Source organism: Diabrotica virgifera, chromosome 2 (assembly GCF_917563875.1).
Source record: "Diabrotica virgifera virgifera chromosome 2, PGI_DIABVI_V3a".
NCBI classification, from domain to species: Eukaryota; Metazoa; Arthropoda; class Insecta; order Coleoptera; family Chrysomelidae; genus Diabrotica; species Diabrotica virgifera.
In genome coordinates, this window is record NC_065444.1 from 174,395,155 (window position 1) to 174,417,102 (window position 21,948).

The 21,948-nt window shown below is 35.6% G+C and overlaps 1 protein-coding gene across 1 annotated transcript; it reads left to right on the forward strand.

Annotated features, from left to right (window-relative positions):
* The first annotated feature begins 9,836 nt into the window (after positions 1 to 9,836).
* LOC126880688 (unconventional myosin-VI-like) lies at positions 9,837 to 10,360 on the forward strand. The gene is made up of 2 exons (XM_050644733.1): positions 9,837 to 10,077; positions 10,265 to 10,360. Exons 1-2 carry the CDS (start codon positions 9,862 to 9,864, stop codon positions 10,265 to 10,267), a joined length of 219 nt encoding a protein of 72 aa, XP_050500690.1. The 5' UTR covers positions 9,837 to 9,861; the 3' UTR covers positions 10,268 to 10,360.
* The last annotated feature ends 11,588 nt before the right edge of the window (positions 10,361 to 21,948 follow it).

Genomic DNA, 21,948 nt, shown 5'->3' on the forward strand with positions numbered 1-21,948 from the left:
GATTAAGAGGTGAGGAAATCCGACGCATATTTGGGGTAGACAATATAAATACCTGGGTAAAGAACAGAAAAGAAGAGTGGAATCAGCACATAAGCAGGATGTCTGAATCAAGGATAGTAAGAATAATCAGGTGCAAATCACCGTTAGGTAGAAGAAGTATATGACGCCCAAAAAACGATGGAATGACAATTTAGGCACAGCATGAAATGCACCGTTAAAGAAAAACAGGCAGTCCTGCCGTCATAAAAGAAAAAGAAGAAGAAGATCTATTCTGAGCAACTCTCAGCTGAACGTACAAATAAGAATCAAGTTCCTAAAATGTTTTTTGTATCCTGTATTACTATGTATATGGAGGTGAAACCTGGATCATGAAGGTTAACATGATGAACAAATAATTAGAAACCTTCGAGATGTGATCATATCGTAGAATGCTCAGAATATCATGGGTTCAACGCTTTTCAAACAGAGAAGACTTAAACAGAGTAGCTGAAGGCGAAGGTGACTTAATGAAAACGATAATAAAAACTTGAATACTTAGAGCATATAATGAGAGGTACCAGATTCAGGATACTGCGGTTAATAGTCAACGGAAAGATATACGGAAAAAAGGGAATTGGTACGAAGAAATATGCATGGCTCCGAAACCCTCGTCAATGGACTGGCTTATCAGCAGATGAATTATTACATGCCGCCCAAGATCGAGAAAGATATCGGCAAATTGCCATGGAAGCTACATACGCCTAAAATTTGGGCGCAGTACTTAAATAAGAAGAAGTTTAAATGCTGAATACATTGCACATGTGAGTCCATTTCAACAATGTTAAAGAAATATTACTCACAATAAATTTGTTGTATGCTGTAAGAGCGATTTTGAACACTAAACTTTGCTGTTCATACAAAAAGGCCTCTCGGATGGCCCATTTTCCAGAACATCTAAGATTAAATAAAAACAAGTAAAGTCTTCCCAGCGTTATGACCGAGATTGGTGAGGGGACAGAGGTAGCTTGGTCAGGGAGTTACCGTCTCCCATGAGGCTTGATTTCTTTGATCTTCGGACATGAGTACAACTCACTCCGGGACACTTATGCCCCATGAAGCTGTGATTTACTTTGTTGTCTGTGTATAGACCAGTAAAAACCTACAAAACAGAAGTAGAGAAAGTAATAGAGCGGTATTGCGGAGTAAAATATCTAAATCCAGAAAGAAACATCATAATATCACTTAAAAACAAAAATGGAGAGGAGCAAAACGATCCAGGGAAAATAACAAATATAGTATAATCCTTCTACGGCGAATTATATGACACAAAACAAGAGGCTGATAATAACACAAAAGAAAACCTGAAAAGGAAAATTAAAAATATCACCTCTGAAATTCTACCAGATATTGATGTCCATGAAATCGAAACCGTCCTATCTCAAATGAAAAATGACAAAACTGCCACGCCGGTCCAGATGGTATCCTTGCTAAAATGCTTAAGGAAGGTAACCAAGCTATTATAGTGGAGCTAAAACTCCTATTTAATCGATGTCTGCACAAGGCATAAAGACTTAATGATTGGAATGAGAGTACAATACTGCTATTAAAAAAATGAGACAAAAAAGACTTAAAAAATTACCGAAATAACTCAATCCTCGAAGAAATTTACAAACTCTTTATTAGAATAATTATAACCAACAGACTAACACATAAAATGGACAGTTATCAGCCAGTTGAACAAGCAGGTTTCAGACAAGGGTTTAGTACCAGAGATAATCTCCTCACTATGAAAATATTGAGAGAGAAGGCAAACGAATACAACCAAGATTTATGTTTAGCTTTTGTAGACTATGAAAAAGCGTACGACAGTGTCGAAACATAGTCTATAGAAAAAGCTCTAAATAACAGCAGAATAGACTCCAAGTACAGGCAACTCTTAGGGTAAATACAAACCTTCATTTTCTTATGAGATCGCACATACCAAGGAGGTGTCACCCGTTCACCCTCGCGACCTTGCATCGCTGTTTACAACGATGTCGATGCCAAAACAGGATACGGAAAGTATCTTCGGTTCTTCTACCCGTCATCGACGTAAACTTCGACCGCGATCGCGACCTACATCGCGCTCATCTATGTATCTTCGGCATGTTTTTACCCTTAGGTTCAAAACAAACGAACCACGCTGCAGCGCTACACTGTGGATCCACAAAGTGATTTCCGATGATTAGCCGTAAATTCTCATGTAAATTAAATGTTCCATCCCAGACGAGCGACTGGGGACGGCTAATCATGGGAAACTACTTTGTGGATCCACAGCGTAGCGCTGCAGCGTGGTCCGTTTGTTTTGAAGCTCACATAACATCTATAAAACAGCAACTATGACAGTCGAATGGAACGGAAGAAACATAAGCAACATAAACGGAAAGAAACTCAATCACCTCATATATTGCGATGATGTTGTTCTTATTACAATCAACCAAGAACAACTAGCCACAATTCTGACTCAACTAGTACAAGCATTAGAGAAGATGGGATTAAAAATGAACATGGGTAAAACAAAAAACATGACAAATACAAATGACAGAATAAATATAAATAACTTAAAGGTTGAGGTTGTTGACGAACATAATATATACCTGGTTCACATAATCAAAGCTAATAAAGAGAACCATACAATTGAAGTACAAAGAAGAATCAGATTGGCGTGGGCAGCGTTTGGAAAGTTAAGGTGGATACTAAAAAGCACAAAGATACAACTTGATACAACAGTATCTAAAAACCCGTGTATTTGATCAGTGTATTTTACCCTTTCTGTTCTGAAAACTATGGCCCAGAAACATGAACATTAACATAGGCCAACATAAACAAAATAGAAATAACTCAAAGAAATATGGAAATATCCACGTTGGGAATAAAACTGCAAGACAGAAAATCAAACAAATAGATAAGAGAGAAAACAAAAGTAAAAAATATAAGAGAACATATAACAGGGTTAAAGTGGGGATTTGCGGTCCACAATGCGAAGCAGGAAGATAAAAGATGGAACGTTGAAATACAGAACGGGAGACCCTGGACAGGAAGAAGAGGAAGAGGAAACCTCAGATGCGATGGAAGGACGATATTGTAAAAGCTGCAGGAACTCACTGGAAAAGCGTAGCCAAAGACAGACAGAGATGGAATGATTTGGGGAAGGCCTATGTCCAAAGTTAGATAGAATTGGGCTAAAGAAGAAGGGTAGACCTGAGAAAAATGTGCCCTTACAAAACTGCTGAAGTAACGGCCTCCACATTTCTTCCTTTATTTCATTATTCCGTAATCTACTATTTAAAAACGTAACATTATAGTATCTACCTAATAAATTCTCGATTTGGTATAAATTATTATACCATTATATCAATCAATTACTTTAACTAACAATAAAACACTGAAAACGTTTGTTTTCTATACTTCCATAAAATTTATTATAACTAAGTGACTACAGCTGTACAAACTAACTTGTGGTGACTGTCCGAAAACGTACATCGGTCAAACTGGCAGAACTTTTGACAAACGGATAGCAGAACACAAAAGGGCATTCAACAATAGAAAAACAGACACTTCTACATACGCACTTCACCTTCTAGATCATAATCATTCTTTCAATGAAGAGTTTAAAATTCTGCATATTCAAAATAAAGGCCTTAAGCTATCTTTTTTAGAATCTATGGAAATTAATAAACTGAAAAATACAGATATAATTCTGAATGACCAACTCGAGACAAACAGCTCCCCACTCGTCAACCTCTTCAGTTGAAGACTTAAAAAGGCAAACACATTGTAAACTATATCACTTGAGAAAGGCACTCTGCCGAAACAGCTGTAGTCACTTAGTTATAATAAATTTTGTGGAAGTATAGAAAACAAACGTTTTCAGTGTTTTATTGTTAGATAAAATGAACTTCCATCAAGTAACGGTCGAATCCATCAATCAATTACTTTAAGTTTTATACTCAGTTGTACTTTACTTTAGGAGTACTTTATACTCAGTTGAAGTAGTAAATACTTCAACTACTTTAAACATTTAATATGAAGACAGTAATTTTGATTTTCTGAATAAAACTTCACATATATTTCTTTAATAACATTATTTCTTCGAAATCATTGAAGAGGCAGTGATACGTTAATCACTGTCTCTCTCAATAACGATTAGATTGCAAAACATGAAGTAAAAACAGCAAAAGGACTGTCTAACATTTTACCGAAGTACAGATGGAAATTAAACGAGTTCTCGCCTTTTTAGAAAACTAATTGCTTTCAAATTAAGAGAGCTAAATCACCTTAAATGCATTTATCGCCTGGTTTTAAGTTAATGCAATATTGATACAAATTGAAAAGTACGATACACGTAGGTCCATAATTACGAGGATGTATTTATATCTCGTTATGGAAGTTTGACAAATGCCATACGAATGGAGAAGCAGTATAATATTAGTACCTGTTTACAAAACAAGGGGGATATACAGCAATGTAAAAACTGCAGGGCCATAACATAAAACTACAAAAAGATATTTGGAGGGACGGAACATTAGTTATGTGCCATATTAACAAAATTTTAAAATTTTGGCTAATGTACTAGTGCACTAATAGTCGCTGGGACTCAAACTCTACAAATGTTAATAACGCTTACACTAGTAGTCCAGGAACCGAAGCTTTTAACCCTGGCAATTTTTACAGAATGAATCGATTTGCTTGAAAATTTGAGAATAAGTAGTGGATAGTCCAAGGATCAAAATCTATATGATGGCGAAAGGCGCTATTACCATGGGGGTGGTTGCCACCCCATCTCGGGGGTGGAAATATTTTATTATATTTTGGCCGCAAATGTTGATAAAAACGTTCATGCTAAGCAATAAATGTTCTATACATTTTTTTGATAAAATTAATAGTTTTCGATTTATTTGCTATCGAAAGTGTTAGTTTTATATCGAAAAAATCAATGTTTTATCAACTGTACTCATTTACGATTCACACAATTTTTGCCGTAGAAAAATTTTTTTAAACCAAGTTCTTGGGAATTAAATAACCTACAATTTCATATTGAAACATTTTTTCGTATCTCTGACGCTAATCTTTCTATTCTGAAGAAAAGGGCATTTTTACCAAACTACAAAAATTCGTTATTCGCTTTTAACTCTAGTTTTTTTAAAACTAATGATTTTAAGCCACTCAAACTTCTCGAATCTATTAATACATAAATAAATAAGAATGAATAAGGCCAATGACTAAAAACACCGCTAACTTACATTATTATGTTTCCAATTGGATTCCTCCTTTTTTTTTTCAAAAAAACATATTAATTTTTTAACCACAACTTTTTATTTTTTATCTTAGAAAGTTTGGTAAAAAAGAATTTTGTAGGTTTTTACAATATATATAAGAATATTATTGTTAAATCTTTTAAAAATCTTCAATCGCAAAAAGAGGTGACTTTGAAAGGGTTGGTAAAGATGGTTTTTGCATGTTATTATAAGTTTTAATTGTCAATAGTTCACTGAATTTTTGCCCTAGAAAAAATTTTTGCAAACCAGGCTCTTGAGAATTATATAAGCTACAATTTTAATTTGAAACATTTTTTCGTATCTCTGATGCTAATCTTTATATTCTGAAGAAAAAGCCATTTTTTCCAAACTACAAAAATTCGTTATTCGCTTTAACTCCATTTTTTTTAAACCAATCATTCTAGGCCGGTCAAACTTCTAGAACCTATACATAAATAAAGAAGACCAAATAAGGTCAATGACTAATTTTAATTAGGCTGGTGATTAGGGCGGTTGCTTCCGATCACTTTTTAGCTGATAAAAATAGGGACTGACATTCTTTTTATTATAAGTCACTTAATTTTTGACCCAGAGACTTTTTTTTATTTCTGAAGATAGATATTTTTGAATACCTTAAATTAATTTCAACAAGTTATCCTCGAAAAATGCATAGTTTTCCCGTCTTTTGACTTTGAAACTACAATATTTAGCATTTGACGAAGAAGAGCTAACATATACTAAAGTATAGCTTGATTACTATTGGTCTTAAAGATAATTTAAAAAAACGGTTTTGTTTATTTGTTCAAAAGGTATATTTTTGTTAAGTAAAGTTGTTTTGATAAAACGAAAACTTTTGGAGTTATTAGCACAAAACTTATTAAATACATTGATTTTTTCGATATAAAAGTAACACTTTCGATAGCGAATAAATCGAAAACTATTACTTTTATCACAAAAATATATACAACGTGTTTTGCTTAGAATGAATGTTTTTACCAACTTTTGTGGTCAAAATATAATAAAAAATTTTCCACCACTCAGATGGGGTGGCAACCACCCCCATGGTAAAAGCGCCTTTCGGCATCATATAGATTTTGATCCTTGGACTATATTTTCAAGCAAATCGATCCATTCTGTAAAAATTGCGATGTTTTGCCTATTAAGCTTCATTACTTGGACTATGGTGAACTTATTAAAAAACACAATAAAGCAAGATACTAGAAATGCCAAAAGGTAGCTAGAATCGCTAACTGATCTGGGACGAAACTATTAAAATATCAATAAAAATAATTATTTTTCATGAAGCGAGAATCCGTGCGTGACTAATTCAGGGTTAACAAAATATTGTCCCAATAAATGACCTATGGCTAAATGCATCGTGCGGTATTCCAACTGGAGAAATCACGTTAAAAATAAGCCGGTGCCACTTCAGAGTTGGTGGGCAAATGTGTGCATATAATTGAAATTCTGATTTTATTGCGATCTGAAATCGTGCTAATTCAGAATGGTACTTTATAGGGAAAAAGTGTTATTCTTCTTCTTCTTTACGCACACTGTGTACATAACTTTGAATTAGTCTTAGTCTGAGGGCCAATGTCAAACTTTTGCTGCATTAAATCTTTTTAATTTTCACGAAGTTGGCTTGCCGTGCTTTTTTAATTCTCACTCTTATTTCTGCAGTATAGTAGTTATTTTCTGTGATTACCGTTCCCAAGTAAGTATATTTTTTTCCACCTACCTCTACCGAAAGTATACTTTTCCGGACCTGATTGTAGGGAGCACAGTTGTAGTTTTCCTCCCTAGGGAGGAAAAGTAAAAGTGACGTCATGGTATTTCATTCATGAAATATAACTTATTGACGCCCTGTACAATACCTATTTTCTATTACGTAAGTATCTATACATTTTAAAGTTTATTTATAAAACACCCTGTATTTTCTTCTTCTTCAAGTGCCGTCTCCTAATCGGAGGTTGGATATCATCATCACTATCTTTACTCTATCCACCGCTGCTCTAAAGAGTTCTATAGAACTGCATCTAAACCAGTCCCTTAAATTCTTTAACCATGACACTCTCCTTCTTCCTATACTCCTTCCTCCTCTTATCTTTCCCTGTATTATCAGTCTTAGCATTTCATATCGCGGTCCCCTCATTACGTGTCCCAGATATTGTAACTTTCTTATTTTTATTGTGTTTATTATTTCGCATTCTTTACCCATTTCTCGCAGTACTTCCGTGTTCGTTTTCCTCTGTGTCCATGCTATTCTAAGCATTCTTCTGTAACACCACATTTCAAATGACTGTAGCTTATTTATGTGTTCTTGCTTTAATGTCCAGCTTTCAAGTCCATATTGTAGTATCGAGAACACGTAGCATCTCAAAGCTCTTGCTCTCAGTTCTAAGCTAAGGTCTTTGTTGCAGAGAACTGTTTTCATTTTTACAAACGCATTTCTTGCTATTTCTATCCTGGTCCTTATTTCTGTTGTTTGATCATTTTTCTCTGAAATCCAGGTTCCTAGGTATTTGTATTTATCAACCCTTTCTATCGGTACATTTCCCAAATGTATGCTTGTTTGTATGTTTGTTTTCTTAGTTATTATCATGTATTTGGTCTTTTTTATATTCATTTTTAGTCCATATTCTTTACAGAAATTGTTTGTTTTGTTCAGTAGTAGTTGGAGTTGTTCAGCAGAGCTTGCTATAATCACGGTGTCATCTGCATATCTTATGTTGTTAATAGATCTTCCGTTAATTATTATTCCTTCACTTTGAGATAGCAATGCTTCTTCAAAAATGGCTTCACTATATGCATTAAAGAGTAATGGAGACATAATACATCCCGGCCGAACTCCTCTCCTGATTTCAATTTCTGGACTGGGTTCGTTATCTATTACAATTTGTGCTCTTTGATTCCAGTAAAGGTTTGTTATTATTCGTAAGTCCCTTTTGTCTATGTTTTTTGTCTTTAGAATTTGTATTTTGCAGAACCCTGTATTTTGCAGAATGGTAAAAAACAGTAAATTGTTATTTTAATTTAACAATGTTTACATTAATAATTTGACTTATATTTGACAGTTGACAGTTATATTGTACCTACTTGTTAGTTTTAGTTCTAATGAATTTTGTTGGTTAGTTACATAAATAAATTAAGTAAAGATGAAAAAATTACTTGTTATTTGAGGAAGGTGGAAAAACCATATGTATAACATGCGAATAAAGTGCCTTTTCCTCCCTTGAATGATTACTGCCCTCCGCTACGCGTCGGGCAGTAAACTTCATTCTCGGGAGGAAAAGTAACACTTTCCTCCCTTGTTATACAAATAGCTATTACTCTCTCAATCTGCTTGCCGCTTACCGTTAATATTTCGTTTGTATTGTTGTTCTTGCTAATTTTCATAAATTTGGTTTTTTTAATTAGGGTTAAGGGAGAGTCCGTATTCTCCACTATATCCTAATATTTTGTTCATTACTCTTTCTAAGTCTTCCAAATTGTCGGCTATTATGACTGTATCGTCGGTATACCTAATATTATTAATTAAACTTCCATTCACTTTTATGCCGGCTGACTCGTTTACCAAAGCCTCTTGTATGATTTCTTCAGAATAAGCATTAAACAATAATGGCGAGAGTATGCCATTTTGCCTGACCCCTCTCATTATCTCCATTTCTACTGACACTTCTCTTCCAATTTTTACATTTGATCGTTGGCTGTAGTAGATATAAATTTAATATCAATGTTACATCCCTCATATCCAGATCCTTGTTTTTGAGTATTTCTATATGTCGGTCATGTTTTACCTTATCGACATTAACATCCAAGCATCTTTGGTTTAGCACATTAAAAGAAAATAGTGCCTCTCTTGTACCCACTCCATTCCAAAATCCAAACTGGGAATCAGTAAAATCCATCTCCAGCTTAGCGTGTATTCTATTATAGTATGGTATAACTAAATCCAAACCCAGACATCCAAAGTGAAAGTTATCCTCCAACTCCAAATTATTCTATAATTCTATATGGTCCACATAATGTTCAGAAAAAAGTCACACCATTTTGAGCGTCGGGTTTGGGGGGGGGGAGAAGGGGAGAAATCGGTAAATTCGTAGTTTTTTAAGTTTTTCGTCAATATTTCTAAAACTATGCTATTTAGCATGAAGAACCTTCTATACAAAAATGTTCTACATTAAATTTTAAACAAAAAAGGTTCTATGCATAATCCTTGTAAAATAAACGGTTCCAAAGTTACGGAGGTAGTATAGTATTGTTATGACACTTCCGTAGATTGTTCCTACATAGAAAGAGTCCCTCGACGTGAAAGAAGAAGTAGTCACGTACGAGAATATTCTGGATGTCATGGAATAACCCAGAAATGTCTGGTGACATCTAGAACGTCAGAAAACTATATAAACATTATGTGTTTGACATTCTAGAGTTCAGTTGTATTTGAGATTTTGAGTATAAAAAGTTGTCAGTTTGTTCAAGTTGTTAACGTATTGTAATATTGTATTGGAGTTTAAATAAAGTATTTTAAAAGAAGTTGTAACATTGGTGACAGCGGTGGGATAAGAAGACATTAAGTAATTTGTATATGGTCAATACAAGATCTACTAAATTCGAGAAAGAAATGGATACATCCGGACCACCAGAATGGTTTTTAAAAATGGAAGAGTTAAAAGAGAAACGTAGGCAAGAAGAGAAAGAAAATGAAGAGAAACGTAGGCAAGAAGAGGAGGAGAGGCGTAGACAAGTAGAGGTAGAAATAATAAATAGTTTGTCACAAATTCAAGAAAGTTTTACATTAGAGGTAAGTCAAATTAATAGTAGAATAGACACATTAGAAGAAAAACAAAGCTATTTAGATAATAAACTAGAACAGCAACAAAATGATCTAAAGCAACAACAAGATAATTTAAAATCTAGTTTAGAAAGACAAATAGTTATGTTAGAACGAAAAATTAATACCCAAGATTCTTTATCTCGTATTGTTTCAGTAACGAATGTCGAATCTGAAACAGCCCCTTCATCTTCACATCCCCTAAATCTTCTTGAATCAGGCACAATCAGAAATAGCAAAATTTTGAAACCACCCACCTTCGATGGCCAAACAGCATGGGAAACGTATCGTTTCCAATTTGAAGCTGCAGCTAAAGCAAATGGCTGGACTGAAAGAGAAATGGCAGCTTCCTTGGTGGTGTCGCTTCGAGGTCAGGCAGCAACCGTCCTTCAATTTCTTCCTCAGGATTCACCTAGTTATGACTCACTTGTTCAAGCTTTAGAAACAAGATATGGCCAACAACATCTGAAGCAGGTTTTTCAAAGTCAGCTTAAAGTTCGGTATCAAAAACATAACGAGAGCCTACAAGAATTTGAAGCTGATATTAAAAGATTACTACATTTGGCATACCCTCAGGCACCTAAAGATTTTCTTGAACAAATCGGTATACAGGCATTCATAGACGGACTACATGATATCGAAATGCAACAGGCTCTCCGATTACAACACCACAAAACGCTAAATGGAGCACTAGTTTCAGCCCAGGAGTTTGAAGCGGCTAAAAGTATTTCAAGATCTCGCCCAAGATTAAAAGAAATAAGATTTCGAGAAGATGAACAAGTCCCTACCACAGATAATCAACAACCTATTTTGTCCCAGATCTTGAACATACTCCAAAATCTTCAACAAAATCAACAAAAAGCTCAAAATCAAAACAGAAGATGTTTTAACTGCGGAAGAATTGGACATTTGCAGGTCAATTGTAGAAGTGGATCCCAAGCGAGAAAAGAAGAATACAATAATGATGTCAGAAGGTCGCCTAGATCGACATCCAGAAGCCCATCATATAGTCCTACTAGAAATATTAGTAGAGATAGGTATGTAAGAAGTCGATCTCCTACAACTGACCACAGATATTCAAACAATAGCCAGGGAAACGAATAAAAGTCGACACTAAGGGGCGGGCGTCGGCTGAATCTAATAAAAGCCCCCAAATTCGCAGTTATACTTTAAACAAAAATGAACAGAACTTATTACTTAAGGGCTACGTTGACAATCAAAAATGCACTTTTCTTATTGATACCGGTGCAACAAGATCTTTTGTTCGCAAAGAACTTCTGACCAGAAAACTACAGCCATGTAAAACAAACTTAGTTCTTGAAACAGCTTCAGGTCAAACTATTCCAATTCATGGAGAAGTAACGGCGACCATAAAGATTGGCAACACCTTGATAAAACACATATTTCTTGTAGCCGATATTGCATTCTTGGAATGGACATTATGCAAAACAAATTTATCATAGATCTTCAAAATAAAATTTTGTTTATTGAAAATGAAGAAATAGTCCTAAATTTTGAAGAGTCTACACCTCAAGTAAGAGTTATAGTTAGTGAAGATACAGAAATTCCTCAAAATTCTGAAAGTATAGTCCTGGCGAGACTGAGTCAAAAACCTGAAGGTTTACATTTCGGCGTTGTTGAAAGCGAGGAACTTGTTAATGACGGAATCTTGATAGCCAGATGCCTCGTGAATGTAGATGAGATAATTCCAGTAAGGGTTGCTAATTTGTCCAAAAAGCCTTTTAAGTTGAAGAAAGAACAACAAATAGCACTCTGTACGCCAATAGAAAAAATAATCAAGTGCGAAAAGTATTTGAAAAAGAATACAGCTTTAAGTTACCAAGTTGACGCTAACCTGGCGAAAGAACTGATCAAAAATGTTGATCACTTAACAACTGAAGAAGTAGAAAAAGCTAATGAATTTATTAATGAAAACTACGACATTTTTGAATCCGAGAAATCTACAGGGCGTACTAGTCTAGTTCAACATATAATCGATACTGGAGATGCAAGACCAATTCGTCAAGCCCCACGCAGATTACCGTTTGCTAGACAAAAAGAAGTTGAAAACATAATACAAGACATGATAAATTCCGATATCATCGAAGAAGCTTCGGGCCCCTGGTGTTCACCAGTAGTCTTAGTAACTAAGAAAGACGGATCTACTCGTTTTTGTGTAGACTACAGAAGATTAAACCATGTTACACAAAAGGACAGTTATCCATTGCCACGAATAGATGATACACTAAACACTTTATCAGGTGCTAAATGGTTTTCGACTCTAGATTTAAAAAGCGGCTACTGGCAAGTAGAAGTACATCCTGATGATCGAGACAAAACAGCTTTTTCAACTGGCCGTGGTCTCTACAGGTTTCAGGTTCTACCATTTGGTCTTTGTAATGCTCCAGCTACGTTTGAACGCCTGATGGAAATGGTTTTAAGAGGACTTACTTGGAAAACATGTCTAGTATATCTTGATGATATAATGATTATGTCCAAAACCTTTGATGAACATCTGAAAAACTTAAGCGAGGTATTTGAAAGACTGCGAAATGCCAACTTAAAGCTTAATTATAAGAAATGTTCACTATTTCAAAGAGAAGTGTACTATCTAGGACATATCGTTTCAGCAGATGGAATTAAAACTGATCCAGAGAAGATTTCAGTTATTAAAGATTGGCCTAAACCAGGAAATAAAAAAGAAATTAGAAGTTTTCTTGGACTCTGTTCATATTACCGAAAATTCATAAAAGATTTTGGCCGCATCGCTAAGCCTCTTTATCGACTAACCGAAAACAACATTGAATTTGACTGGACACCGGATTGTCAAAATGCCTTCGTAGATTTAAAAAAACTACTTACAACAGCACCTATCCTAGCCTATCCACAAGAAGATGGAAAATTTCTGTTGGATTGTGACGCATCTCAGCATGGTATTGGCGCTGTATTATCACAAGAACAGGAAGGTGAAGAAAAAGTTATTGCATATTTTAGTAAAACCATAGGAAAGGCAGAAAAGAATTATTGCGTTACCAGAAAAGAGCTCCTAGCTATTATAAAAGCCCTAGAACACTTTCATACCTTCCTTTATAACAGAAATTTTACAATCAGAACAGACCATAGCGCTTTGCAGTGGCTAATGAATTTTAAAAAGCCAGAAGGACAAGTGGCTCGATGGATAGAGAGACTCCAACAGTATAACTTCGACATAGCACATCGAAAAGGGCGTCTCCATAACAATGCCGATATTCTTTCTAGGCGACCCTGTTTAGAACGACAATGCCAGTACTGTAAAAGACTTGAAGAAAAAGAGAGCGTAACTGAAGAAGTAAGTCTCTGCATGACCACGGTTGAACAGGAAGAAGATAATGATCAGACTTCCCTGGAAAACATTAAGAAGAGTCAAAAGAAAGATAATGACTTAAGAGTCATACGAGAATGGCTTAGAAATGGAGTAAGACCTCTTTGGCAGGAAATATCTAAATATAGTCGAATTATAAAGGCGTACTGGGCTCAATGGGAATCTTTGCATCTTTCGAATGGTCTATTATATCGGAAGTGGGAAAGTCCCGATGGAGTACGTATAGTTCAACAAGTGGTACTGCCAAAATCACACATTAAAAGTGTGTTGCAAGAACTTCATAGCAGCCTGTCTGGAGGACATTTTGGGGTAAAAAGAACACTGGCCAGGGTTCGAGACAGATTTTATTGGATCAATTGTCGCCGAGATGTAGAAGAATGGTGTAAGAAATGCGACTTATGTAACGGTAGAAAAGGCCCTAGAACAAGAAGTCGTGGTAAAATGGCACAATATCTTTCCGGAGAGCCTTTTGAACGACTTGCAGTTGATATTCTCGGTCCACTTCCAACGACAGAGAGAGGTAACAAGTACTTAATGGTTGCAATGGATTATTTTTCAAAATGGCCTGAAATTGCACCTCTTCCTAATCAAGAAGCGACGACTGTAGCAGAAGCATTCATAACACACGTCGTATCAAGACATGGAGTTCCTTTAGAGTTGCATTCTGATCAGGGACGAAATTTTGAATCCGAATTATGGCAAGAATTAATGAAAATCTTGGGTATTAAGAAAACTCGAACTACGCCTCTCCACCCACAATCAGACGGAATGATCGAAAGACATAATAGAACTATTTGTCAATACCTCTCAATGTTTGTTGCTGATAATCAAAAAGATTGGGATACCCTAATACCTCTATTCCTGTTAGCCTACAGAAGTTCTGAACATGAAGCAACCGGTTATTCTCCATCAATGATGATCACCGGAAGAGAAATGAAGCTTCCTCAAGATCTTATTTTCGGAAAATTGCCTACCTGTGAAGAAGAACCTTCATCCCTGACGTACCTAGAAAGCTTAAGAGAAAAACTGGAAAAAGTCCACGAATTTGCTCGTAAAAGTTTGAAGCTTCAAAGTGATAAAGCCAAGTCCAGGTTCGATGTGCAAGCTACAGGGACAACTTTCGAAAGAGGTGATCCAGTATGGCTATACAATCCCACACGCAAGAAAGGACTTTGTCCGAAACTTCAACGAAACTGGGAAGGCCCGTACACCGTCTTAAAGAAAATAAATGATCTGGTCTACCGCATCCAGTTTTCAGCGAGAAGTAAACCCAAGGTAGTTCACATTGAGAGATTAGCCCCATATCATGGAACTGATTCACCCTGTTGGCTTCAACCAGACCCTGATAGACCAGTTATTCGAGGCGAATAACTATAAAGGAGGGAGCAGTGTTATGACACTTCCGTAGATTGTTCCTACATAGAAAGAGTCCCTCGACGTGAAAGAAGAAGTAGTCACGTACGAGAATATTCTGGATGTCATGGAATAACCCAGAAATGTCTGGTGACATCTAGAACGTCAGAAAACTATATAAACATTATGTGTTTGACATTCTAGAGTTCAGTTGTATTTGAGATTTTGAGTATAAAAAGTTGTCAGTTTGTTCAAGTTGTTAACGTATTGTAATATTGTATTGGAGTTTAAATAAAGTATTTTAAAGAAGTTGTAACAGTATAATTGGTCCAAAAAAGGACTAACCCAGGCATTAAAAGTAAAAGTCTTTCTCCAACACCAAATTGTTCTATATGGTCCACATGTTGTTCAGTAAAAAGTTACACCATTTTGAGCGTCCGGTTTGGGGGGCGGGGGAGATGGGGGAGAAATCGGTAAATTAGTAGTTTTTTTAAGTTTTTCGTCAATATTTCTAAAAATATGCTCTAGCGTAAACAATGTTCTATACAAAAATGTTCTACATTAAATTTAAAACAAAAAAGGTCCATACATAATTGTTATAAAATCAACGACTCCAGAGTTACGGAGGGTGAAAAGTGGAGGTTTTCGATACTTTTTATATTTTAGTGGGCAATTTATAATTTTTTTTACTGATTGAAAGAAATTTTCTTTAACAGGATTTGCTATTTCAGTGGTTGATGGTATGTTAGTGATAAGCCCTTGAAGAAACGTCAACCTCATCACCCAAAATCATCATCAATTGTCCAAAAAATATAAAAAGTATCGAAAACGTCCACATTTCACCCTCCGTAACTCTGTACCGTTGATTTTATAACAATTATGGATAGGACTATTTTTGTTTTAAATTTTATGTAGAACGTTTTTGTATAAAACATTGTTTACGCTTAAACATAGCTTTAGAAATATTGTTGACGAAAAACGTAAAGAAACTACTAATTTACCGACTTCTCCGCTATCTCCCCCCCAACCGGACTCTTAAAATGGTGTAACTTTTTACTGAACAATATGTGGACCATATAGAACAATTTGGTGTTGGAGGAAAACTTTTACTTTGGATGTCTGGATTAGGCCTTTTTTTGAACCAATTATACTATACTACCTTCGTAACTTTGGAACCGTTCATTTTAGAAGGATTATGTATACAGCCTTTTTTATTTCAAATTTAATATAGAACATTTTTGTATAGAAGGTTGTTCATGCTTAACCTCATAGTTTTAGAAATATTGACGAAAAACGTAAAAAACTACGAATTTACCTATTTCTACCCCCTCTCCCCCCAAACCCTACGCTCAAAAAGGTGTGACTTTTATCTGAACATTATAAGATAATATGTGACATTAGACTGATCGTTCAAAAATCACTACTATACATTCTTTAGCATTTACTTTCTTTGGTAAACAAATAAATGTTGATGTCAGCATCTCACGTGGAATGGTTTCTGTGGAATAGAGTGTGTTAAATAGTTTGACTAAAAGATCTAAATTTTAGTCATTGACCAGTTTTAGCAATTCACTTGGTATTTCATCTGGACCAACCATGGACGTTCTTTATTTATACGTCCATGGGACCAACAGCTTTATTATTTTTCAGGGAATTTACTGCAGTCATAACCTCTGACTTAGTTATTTCGGGTCCCTCGTCTTTACTTTTAATATCTTCATATATATTTTCCTGTCTGTGGTCATGGAATAGCTCCTCTATATATTCTTTCCATCTCTTAATTTCTATCCGGTCTCCATTAAAATGTTTCCTTGTTTGTCCAATAGTATGCTTAAGGTTTTTTGTTTTGTGTGTTTAAAAGTGTTATTATAGCATCATAATAACTTTTTTGCATAAAATTTCACAATTTCTAAACTTTTACTAACCACTTTTTTCCGTAGCTCTCGCCGTTTCAGAGATACATATAATATGTGTTACCGGCCAAACCCGATTTCAGGACAAACTAGTTTGGACTAGGCCAAACTAGTTTGTCCTAAGCGCGTTTGGATTAATTAGTATGGCCTAGGCCAAACTGGTTTGTCCTATCGCGCGTAGGCCATACTAGTTTATCCTGATATAAATACACACATTTTAGGCCAAACTAGTTTGGCCTAGGACAAACTAGTTTATCCTGATATAAAGATGCACACTTCAGGCCAAACTAGTTTATCCTGAAGTGTATGTTTTTATATCAGGATAAACTAGTTTAGCCTAGTCTAAACCAATTTAATCTATCGAAATTACATAATTGATTACAGATTGGTTGCTGATTTAAACGTTAGTTAGAAGGCACTATTAAGAGTTGTAAGACTTTTAAGTATTTAGGGTAAATGATAAACCGAGATGGCACTTGTATGAAAGATATAGAAATGAAAATAGTACGGGGACTACAAGCCACGAAGACACTCCATGGAGTGATATGTAAGAACACTCTAAATAAAGAAAACAAAAAAGGATTTTTTAGGGCATAATGCTGAATATTACCCCACAAGAGCGGAAGAATGGCCAGTGATAACAATAATACGAAATAAAATACGAACAGTTGAATTGGAGTTTATGAGAAGGTGTCTACAAATAACCAGGTAGGATAGAATAAGAAGAGAGGAAATATGAAACAGAATATAAGTAGAATTCTCAATTACAAAAAAGTTGTGGTAGTAAAAGTAGAGCCCTGAAATGGTACGGGCATGTACAAAGAATGCCGGAGCACAGGTGGCCGAAAAGATTACTGGACTGGGCGGGGAGGAAGACAGAGAGGAAGACCTGCTGTGAGATGGGAAACTCACATAGAAAATGCTATGATAGATAGAGACCTCAGACATGGCGACTGGGGGAATAGAGTGGAAGACGAAAACGGCAAACTCATAACGGGAAAAAGCCAAGAAGAAGAAAGTATTTCAGCGAGCTGGTACGGCTTAATATAAATAACAAATTGAATAAAATACTTTGTTCTTGAAAAAATAATCATTTTTCCAAGCTTAAAATAGCTTAAAATATTTTATTAAACAATACAATGTAAACCATATTATATTATGAGGTTACCACTTTAAATAGTGTGCTAGTTCCAATTACTCAGCAGAATGCACTGAAGATGTTCTAATTTAGAACGAAAAGGTTTTGCAATCCTTTTGGATGACATTTTATGAAGTTTTTTAATAAACGATTTTATATCAATATACAACTTGAAGTTTTTACTTCTGTATGATTTTATATTATTAAATAATTATTAATAATATTGAACCCACTATCTAGATATTGAACTCCACTGACGCAGGTTTTAGCATCAAAAATAATAACAATGTGGTGGCGAAGCTTAGTCATCTGTTGTATATGGATGATTTGAAATTAATTGCTTCCACTCGAAACCAACTACACGAGATGCTAAAACTGTAGAATCCTTTTCCAATGATATTAATATGCACTTAGGACTAGACAAGTGCCGTGTTTTAAATATGGTCAGAGGAAAGGTACAGCCCGGTGGATTCGATATTCAAAATGGCCAGAACATCGAGGTGAAAACGATAATATGTATAAATATCTTGGAGTAAAACAAGCGCTGAAAATCGACCATAAACAAATGAAAACTGAGATAACTACGGAGTTTATACGAAGGCTAAAACAGCTGCTTCGTTCACACCCTGACAGTAGAAATTTGTTTAAGGCACTCAACATCTACGCATGTTCCGCGCTTAGCTATTCGTTTGGCAATTTTAAGTGGACAAAAACGGACATAGAGAATCTTCAGCGAAAAGTAAGAACATATCTCACAAAGGCATAAAAGCACCATCCTAAAAGTGCAGTAGAAAGAAGGCCATTACCACGGAATCTAGGAGGAAGAGGACTTATGGATATAGGTGAGCAATTATATAAACAAATTCATAATTTAAGAACTTATTTTCAGATGCAAGCTGGGACATCTACTCTACATCGCGCTATCTGCGCAGTACATGACACAACACCGATCAAACTGAGGGAACCAGAAATGCGCATAAACCACCTCACTAAATACGAAAAAATGCGCACCTGGATGGGTAAACCTATGCACGGGCGACATCCCAATGAGACCAGCCAAGACTACGTCGACAATACAGCGTCCAACTATTGGTTGACATCAGGAAAGATGTTCACTAAAACGGAGAGTTCAGTACTGGCCATTCAGGAACAGGTTATACCAACCAAAAATTACCTGAAATATATCGCCAAAGAGCCTCAGGACCAAAACGACAAGTGCCGATATGGATGTCAAACCCATGAAACCATCCAACATCTTACAGAGGGTGCCAGGCATTTGCTGCATCTGAATACAAGGAACGGCATGACGCAGTGGGAAAAATCCTTCATCAAGATATAGCTATCAAGCTGGAACTTCTCCAAACGGACCATCTCCAATATTATCAATACGTTCCTGGGAGTATCCTTGAGGATGGCAACTACAAGCAATACTGAGACCGTACTCTGCTTACAGACCAAACAGTGGCACATGATACACCAGATCTCGTACTAGTTAATAAATTATCGAGACAAACAACATTAATTGATATGGCGATACCTAACAACAATAATCTCCGTCAAGATCGCCAAGTACAGAGATCTGGAAATTCAAATACGAAGACAGTGGATAATGCAAAGTACCGCCCAGACGATACCTATTATTATGTCTACTACTGGAGTCATTCCGAAGTACCTCCTCGAAAGCATAAAAAAGCTGGTTCTAAATGAACATCTTTACAAAACCATGCCGAAATCTGTACTACTCGCAACGGCCAGATGTGTACGAACGTTTTTGGGAGATACACCAGCATACCAAGTCATCTAGGGCTCGATAACACGGAAAGAGTCCCACCACAGCTCAATCCTTTTGATACCGTAGGTATCTGGGATGAGTCAATTTTCCCCTTAGAGAGAGTGTGAGCCGTATGGCTAAATCTGGATATTATAATAAAAAATTAAATAATAAGATGCAACCCTGTGAGAATCCTAATCGGATTTGTATATCTTCGGATGTTATGTGCTCTATTACAATTGTTGCCGTTTGGTGCCAATACAGTTTTGACATAATTCGCAAGTCTTGTGCGACAATTTCAGTTGTTCTGACAATTTCAATCATTATTTGACAGTTAACGCAGTCAAAGTCTTTTAGATAATCAATAAAGCATTCAAATAAATCTACATTTATGTCTATGCACCGTTCTGTTAACTCATGGTTAAAAGGCTTATCTGCTCCCACTCCCTTTCGAAATCCAAATTGAGTGTTACTCATTTGGAACTCACACTTCTTGTAAATTCGTGTATAGATGATTCTCTGTGCAAAGTTTTAAGGACATGAGACAACAAGCTTAACATTCATTGGGAGGAATTGGATTTTTTGGTAAGAATGTTGATTTTAGCCAGTTTGACGGTAATTTACCTGTGTGATATAACCTTTGTCTACAATTTTAACTACAATTAATTTAAGTACTTCGACATTGGTATTGACTGGACCGGTGGCTTTCCGTGTTTGTGAGCTTTTACTTCATCCTATTTCAGTTACAATGGGAAACACTAAAAAACTGCCTACTTGTTCCATGCAAAGAGGTATTAAAAGAACCGATAAGAAAGAGAGACAACTGGTTGACCGACGAGACACTAGGCATGATGGACAAACGAAGACAAGCTAAGAACAAAGACAATCACAATTACAAAATAATTAACAATGAAATCAGAAAAAAGAAAAAAGAGAGACAAAACAAACTCACTATGAGGAAAAATGTAAAGAGATCTTCAGAAATAATACGATCTATTCAACCTGCATAAAAAGGTTAAAGAAATGGCAGGGCTGCAAAAAAGAAACCACAACACAACTCTTTTAGACAAAAAGGGAAAAACTATTATAACGACTGACAAAAAGCTAAAACGATGGAAAGAATATATGGAAGAGCTTATCGACGACGAAACAGGAAACCTACAAGACATATCTTTCGAAAACAGAGAAACAAGTGTAGAAATTACAAAGGAAGAAATATTGTATGCACTAAAAAACACCAGTAACGGAAAAATGTCCGGGGCCAGATCAACTGCCTATTGATATCCATAAAATAATAGAAAATGAGTACATAGATGTCCTCTTAAAGCTCTTTAATGGAATTTATCAGTCGGGTGACATACCCAATGAATGGTTGACCTCAACATTTATTTGTCTTCCAAAAAAGAAAAATGCTAGAGAATGCACCGACCACCGCACCATAAGCCTGATGTCTCACACACTTAAAATATTTTTAAAGATCATTCATAAACGCATTTACCAAACACTTGATATGGATATTGAAGAAACCCAATTTGGATTCCGTAGAGGCGTAGGTACCCGTGAAGCTTTCTTTGCATTCAACGTACTAATCCAGAGATGCTTGAACGTGAACCAGGATATTATGTACATCTGTTTCATAGATTACAACAAGGCTTTCGATAAAGTCCGCCACAAACAGCTAATGGACGTCCTCAAAGCAAAACAATTACAATACAATGACCTTCGAATTATAACAAATCTATATTATAAACAGCAAGCACACATACGCATTAACGAACATACATCAGAAGAGTTCGAAATTAAAAGAGGAGTGCGAGAGGGATGTGTATCCCACTACTATTAAATGCATGAAAATATGAAAAGAGCTCTTGAGGGAGAAACAGCAGGAATAAAGGTAAATGGAACGCCAATTAACAACACTAGATATGCGGACGATACTATCATAATAGCAGACAAACTTAAAGACCTCCAAAAGATAGCAAACAAGATAGTTGAGTATGGAGAAGAATATGGATTATCAATAAACATCAAGAAAACTAAATTTATGAGGATATCAAAAACCCAAAATAATGATGAAAGCTTGACAATTAAAGGTAAAACTTTAGAACAGGTAGAAAACTACAACTATCTTGGCACAATAATTAATCACACAAACGATTACTCCAAAGAAATCAAAGTTCGAATACAGAAAGCAAGAACAAACTTCAATAAAATGAGAAAGGTACTTTGTGCAAGAGAACTGAAATTAGACTTGAGACTTAGGCTGGCAAAGTGTTAAATTTTCTCGACTCTGCTTTACAGGATA

Excerpts from the sequence above, each read along its gene's own strand:
- LOC126880688 (XM_050644733.1), top strand. The coding sequence starts at position 9,862 with ATGGTCAATACAAGATCTACTAAATTCGAGAAAGAAATGGATACATCC.